This window comes from Argentina silus (genome assembly GCF_951799395.1).
Source record: "Argentina silus genome assembly, chromosome: 1".
Lineage (NCBI taxonomy): Eukaryota > Metazoa > Chordata > Actinopteri > Argentiniformes > Argentinidae > Argentina > Argentina silus.
Window position 1 is genome coordinate 7,234,084 of NC_139655.1, and position 6,544 is coordinate 7,240,627.

General features: G+C 37.9%; 1 protein-coding gene across 1 annotated transcript; it reads right to left on the reverse strand.

Annotated features, from left to right (window-relative positions):
• Positions 1–3,486: 3,486 nt before the first annotated feature.
• Positions 3,487–4,461, reverse strand: LOC310801123 (cAMP-responsive element modulator-like; the record flags this gene model as incomplete). Its single annotated transcript, XM_083665111.1, has 2 exons — positions 3,487–3,631; positions 4,319–4,461. The coding sequence occupies 2 exons, from the start codon at positions 4,459–4,461 to the stop codon at positions 3,487–3,489; spliced, it is 288 nt and encodes a 95-aa protein (XP_083521237.1).
• Positions 4,462–6,544: the final 2,083 nt, after the last annotated feature.

Sequence of the window (6,544 nt, forward strand, 5' to 3'; positions counted from 1 at the left end):
ATTTTGAGGAAACTTGGGTGAATGATAGGTCTCGTCATTATATGGTGCAAAGAGGAGAGCGCACCTCAGACCATACCTTTTGGCTAATTGACAGTTTTCAAATAATACTATAAAATCCTTGAAAATGTATCAAATAAGCACTACAAGCTCCGGTTACTTTTTAACCTACCTCAGACTGCCTTCAAATAAACGCAAAGCTGTAAGAAGCAAGACTAATAATTAATCAAAGCACTGCATGTTCCGGTAACATTTAATCAGTTTGAATAATTGTCACCAATTTCAAATTTGTAACATAATTTGATTAAATTATAGCCTATTTGCTAATGACATAAAATAAAAATATTTACCTAGATTTTTCTTACATTTATGGGCATCAACATTGAAATCTCCCTTTATGAAATCCATGTGTCCACTGTCACATTTCATGTACAAGGACACAAACTTTAGAAAAAACTCTATTATTATAAACTGTTATCTTACTCGAGTAGCTATGACCTTTGATTTTGATACCTATTCAACTTTTTATGTTATTAAGTTTTTTGCAACTCAAAAATCTATCTATCTATCTATCTATCTATCTATCTATCTATCTATCTATCTATCTATTTATCTATCTTTCTCACCTTCTCTCATCTATCTGGCTATCCTATCCGCTGACCATCTTTTATCCATTGGTCCAGCCTGCTAAAGTATGTCACTTTATTTCAGCTACCCAGCAAATCTCTATCGTCCAAACCATCTTTAAAATGTTTCCACTGCCAAAATAAGACTTTGCAAGCCCACAAAGTTGATTGTGGAACTTCCCTTTGTATATCGTGATGGTAATTAAGCAATACTGGGTGACATGTGTGTTTCGTATTTAAAAACCCCCAACACTAAATGGCTTTTATATATACATTTTCTATTTATTTGGTTTTTCTTAAAAGGTGCATTCAATATGTTCATATCAACACTTTTTTTTATTGAGAACCAGAATATCAAAAGTCTGGGTGACAATGAAAAAACAGTGCACATCAGTGGAATCCATACATAAAATGCTTTTGAAAATTAACAAAAAAACATCATTGACATATGAGAAAAAAAGTTTAAGGTTATTTTTGTGTCAACTTAATATATGTATATAATATATGTTTCTTTAAAATATGACACAAAAAAGCCAGTAGATGCAAAATCACCTACTTATTATGTGTAACCACATGGTGGAGACATTGGCTCTGTTCCAAAATGCGTTCTTGTACCGTACTTGGTATATGCTCTACATAGAATGCAAGGCGGCAGTTTGAACGCAGCCGTTATCTCCAATCAAAACATTCAATCTCACGTGCTGGAGTGAGTGCACTGATTGACCGCTAGGGAGAGCAACAACCTTATACAGTATGGACAATTCCATTTAAAACGGGCTCTATAGTCCGGGCTCTATAGGCTCTTTATATACGTAGCAATATGGCTTCCAGTGAATCGAATCTTTGCACCATTATTTGAATAAGAAATTATGAGAAGGCATATCATACACAAAATGTATGAATAAATGCACATGAAGGCTTCTCAGAGTAAGGTTAACTTCCTTATCATTAGAATTGTGACAGACTAGTAGGCCTACACTCTCTCTTTTTATCTGCTCAGGGTGTGGCGAACTTGCTCTTGTAATTCCTCTCCTCCTCAGTCTTTTGTCTGTAACAGGGTGCAAGTTCAGTGTGTTTCGTAATAGACAGGACAGGAAGACTGTTTCACAACAGTCCTGCATTACCAGAGGTTTACTTGCTCAGGACTGGACTGCATCTGGTGCAACAGAGAGCTGGCACAGCAACACTACTTCTATTACCATCAGTTCTGGTTAAAAGACAATGGAGAAATACTGGATACAGTCTAACATATCCACCAATATAATGAAGCTCAGTTTGTGTTATGACTTTATCTTTCAATAACTTACTGTATACTTTCCTCATTATAATTGCAATGAACTGTGGCAAAAAAGGGAAGAAAAGGGAGAAAAAGACATTGCTGCCTCAAAGACAGAAACAGCAGCCTTGAGAACTGTGGAATTGAGTCAGTCCATTCAAAGTACAGCACAGCATGTTCTGTAATGAAAACCCCAAGGTTGAGAATCAACAAGTGATAAAACATTGTGTTGGGCCTACATACCATGGCCTTTGCATAAGAGTTTATATAAATGACATAAGGAACTTCACAGTTATTTGAAATACTAATGCTATATGTCTTGTCAGCTCCAGCATGCGTAGTATAGCCACTTACTACAGTATACTAGTAACTGTGCAATAAGAAAGTTATTTCAATGATATCTTTCATTTACCAAACAGACATTCTACACAAAAAATGTTCAATCCTGGGTAAAACGTTTTATTTGACAATCCAATTTATATCAAAGCATTACGAGAAGCATATCATTAATGAAATGTACCGTACTGAAACTAATACAGAATAGAGAATTGCAATGAGTGTTATTTCAGCTGGATCCAATTCAACATACATTTAAACACAAAACAAAGAAAAGCCCATGTGGTCCCTCCATTTTGAATTTGTGAAATGTCATAAATACATTTATTCACATTCAGCCCATACTCAGTCTCATGTTTGTAGAGACAGAAAATACAAACAACACAAAAATTAGATACAAGTACAGTGTATCTAAAAGCTCTCTTACGATGAAAAATAACAAGTAAATAAATATTAATTAAATAGTACAATAACGTCTAAAAAATATATATCCCTATTAGACATACACATTGCTCGTTGTGCGCTGGTAGGTTTCCAAGCTAACAACAACTTGGTAAAATTATCCTGGGGTAAAGCCTTCAGTATTCAACAGCTGAAGGAAAGACTGCGTGCAAAAGCTATGTGAAGGCCTGGCTCTCCGAATCTCATTCAAGAAAAATTACTAAAACCATTTTTCCTAGTAAATAATAAAATAAATAAGATCTTCAATACACATTTAGCATTTATGAATAAAATAAATGTGAAAAGCATCATTTGACAACCATGGGCATTGTCTTATTGAAAAAGAAAATGGAATGTTGTATACAGTAGCTGGGTATCAAAGGCATTGATATCTGTATTATGTCTTGGCAGAGTGTACTGGATGCTTTGTCTACTCTTAACTTGACTCAGCACCACACATTTCCTTGAAATATTGAATCTCATCCATTAGCTTTTTATTCTGGGCCTCAAGCATGGTGAGGCGAGTCTCCAGGCAGCGCACATACTCCCTCTTCCTTCGCCGGCACTCTTTGGCAGCATCCCTGCAAAAAGTAACAGGAGCATCCCATAATATTTACTTGCTCCAGACCGGACCAGAGAACTGTCCGGCCACAGAATGACCATAGAAACATCGACATTTATTGTCTTGTAAACACATGGAGCAGAATGGACAATGTGTGTGTGAGAGTGGATTCTCCCTGAGACCCTTACGGCGATCTGTAAACTGCACACTCTCAAGCATTTAGCAGTCCCACTGGACTGAATCAACGGTCATTCAGCTTTGTAGCAATATGTGTTTTTAAGAGCTCTAAGTTCCTCAATAAGAGTCTTGTTTTGATTTTCGAGCACAGCCACGAGGTTTTCGAGACATTTGACATATTCTTTCTTCTTTCGGCGACACTCCCGGGCAGCTTCCCTGGAAGCGACAACACACAGCCTCCATGAAAAGACTGCTAGCCAAGAACAAAATAACTTGAGTTGCGTTTCACTTAAATCCAGTATCCAATATACATCAGAGAACTACATCTGAGAGTTAACAACAATAATCTGTTATCTAATCTAGGTAACCAACTACTACACTAAACAATGTAGAGTTAGCTTGAATTATAACAGTATGTAGGCCTATAAACAAATTCACACTATCTTGTTGTTGACACTATCTTGGCCCACAACATCAATAGCCTGATCATACAGAAGATCATTATCAAACTTATCATCATTATATGAGAGACTTAATGATTTGCTCCATGCAAAATCAGGACATCGTGCAGCATGCAGAAGAGAAAAATCATGCGGTAGCAAAGGAAAATGTCATCAAGCCATTCTTAACAAATAGCTTCTCCTTTTATAAGGTTAAAGCACAACAAAGCCCAAGGGACCCAACAAAGACCAAGAACATTCAGCAGTGATTAGACACAAAAACCCAGGTAGATGTGGAAGCGGACGTAGCAGGCTTACAGCACATGCATTTGTTATCATTGTAGCATGTTTGAAAATGTTTTATGGTTTCCAGTGAGTGATGATCTGTGATTAGTCAGGCAGGAGATGAGTGTGATCAGGCTGTGGGATGGTATGGTGCTGAGGGACTTGTCGAAATGACTACCTGTTCTTCATGAGGCGGAGCTCTCTCTTGCGCGTGGCCTCATCGCCCCCAGGCTGGGAGCTGTGTAGTGAGCTGGGGGAACCTGCCATCACCACTCCCTGGGGCAGGCTGGAGGTTGGGGTGCGGAGCTGGTAGGCTGACATGTCACCTGTGGCAGCTGGGGAAGAGATACACCAGGGAGTTAGTGTGTGAAGCCATTTTAGAGAGGTATGAGCGTGTTTGTAATAAGCACACATCAATATGTAATGACATTTTGTAGCTTAATAATTAAAAAATGTTTTATGTAATGGTTGTTATGCTTTCTCTACAGGCCGCATTTCTATAACACCAAACACAGTATTGATTAGTTTCCTGCTTATATACTGCAAATGCTAATGCTCACATAACATTTACATAAAATAAATCACGTAAAATTAGCATTTAAAAAAGTTACTTTACTACACTGTAATCCACTTCAGCATTATGTTACCATGACATAACACAAAAGGAGAAATAAATCATATTTACAAAACACTTAGTTGAAAAAAAAGGCATACAAATTGCCTATTCAAGTCTGCCCATAACGACATCAAAAACAATTCAGAAAAGATTGATCCATTTCCAAGGATCAGAAATTCATTCCATAAAGTCTTGCTCTCGCAAAAGGGTTAGGGTCTGTCATCACTGGGATTGACGTCAATGTGCATCTTATTTGCTAGTTAGCATTTACTTTTCCCTGCTGGGGGCCAATTCTAGGACACTAGTGACGTCAGCAGCTGTGTGCTGTGAGTGGGCTGAGCATTGAGGCTTTTCAGGGAGAGAAAGAGAGAGAGAGCGAGCTGAATAAACAGGGAAACACACTGTGAGTAATACTTCAATCGTATTCAGCTTGTTGAATTCAGATTATTGTTTTAAAAGAGAAACGGTGGGACTGACATTTCCAAGGCTATTTTGTTTTACAAAAGGTTAACGCAGACATTCTTTCAAGGATTTTAATACATATTCATGTTTACATATCAGTGTCTAACAACAGATCCTGAGCAACACAACAACTGTTCCTATGGCATATCTGAAAAGCCCAGATCTCAGGATATCAACACATACATTTATGATTCATGGTAAGTCTTCATTCTATTTGACCTATTATCTATCTGTAGCCAACTCAAATATTATTGTGATATCATACAAAAATAATGAATCAAAAAGCTGAGATGGGGCGTAGCAGTGCACCACAGAGTGGATGAGTTCCATCCACAGTTCAATTATTTCTTTGCAACTTTATAATAATGCCAATGGTTGTACATACCTAACTCAGCCTCAGCCAGGTAAAAGCCATATCTACTCCTAAGTGATCCACGTGAGACCCCTCTCCTTCAGCTATCTAACTGAAATGTTTCTAAATCAGCAGCTATGTGTGCAATTACAATTACGGGCATTGACATCACGATGACATCATTGGCCTCCTGATGTCAATGCCATGGTTTGCTCTGTGGGCCCTCCCCCTACACCAGTCTATTGCTTTTGTCTTTTGTCTATTTGGAAATAATTCATGGCTAGAATTGAACAGAACGCATAAGTGTGGGTTTACAGAGGTGCTTCTCATACATGTTTTAATAAGACAGAAAAATTATTCTGCCATATCCGCACCTCTGAAAGAGGATGGGGAGGAAGCCTTACAGCATAAACCCATATGGTATGGAATCTCTGATTCTTTACACTTCATGTATTGCAGGGGAAAATGTACACAAGTAAAACATCGTATTCAACAGAGTTGCACGCATCAGCGCTACCTTGAGCAAAACAGGGACTCCCTCTGCTGGAAGATGAGTATGCTAACTTATTGATGCTCATTCTCTTTGCATGGCATCACAGGACTTCCTTTGAACCTCCAAAACAGTCTTTTTTAACTTCTTGGCAAGTTTTTTGGGCTTCAAATTCAAGCTACATACTTTAGGAGAAGAATTCTACATGTACAACGTGTATATATATATATATATGTATCGAATGTATAGTTCTCTTTACTACTACTTCTACTACGAATACAGTACACACCATTATTTATGACCAATGAACATGAAATGCAGTAGCCTGATTATGCCCACCTCTAGGCTATATGATAATATTGAAGACCTCTGGAGTATTTACCTGGTACCACCATCTTGTTGCCTGACATATAGTACTGCTGAGGGCCATCGCCTGTCTGTGCTGAGTACTGAATAATGGTTGCAGCAGATTGGGGAGCCCCTG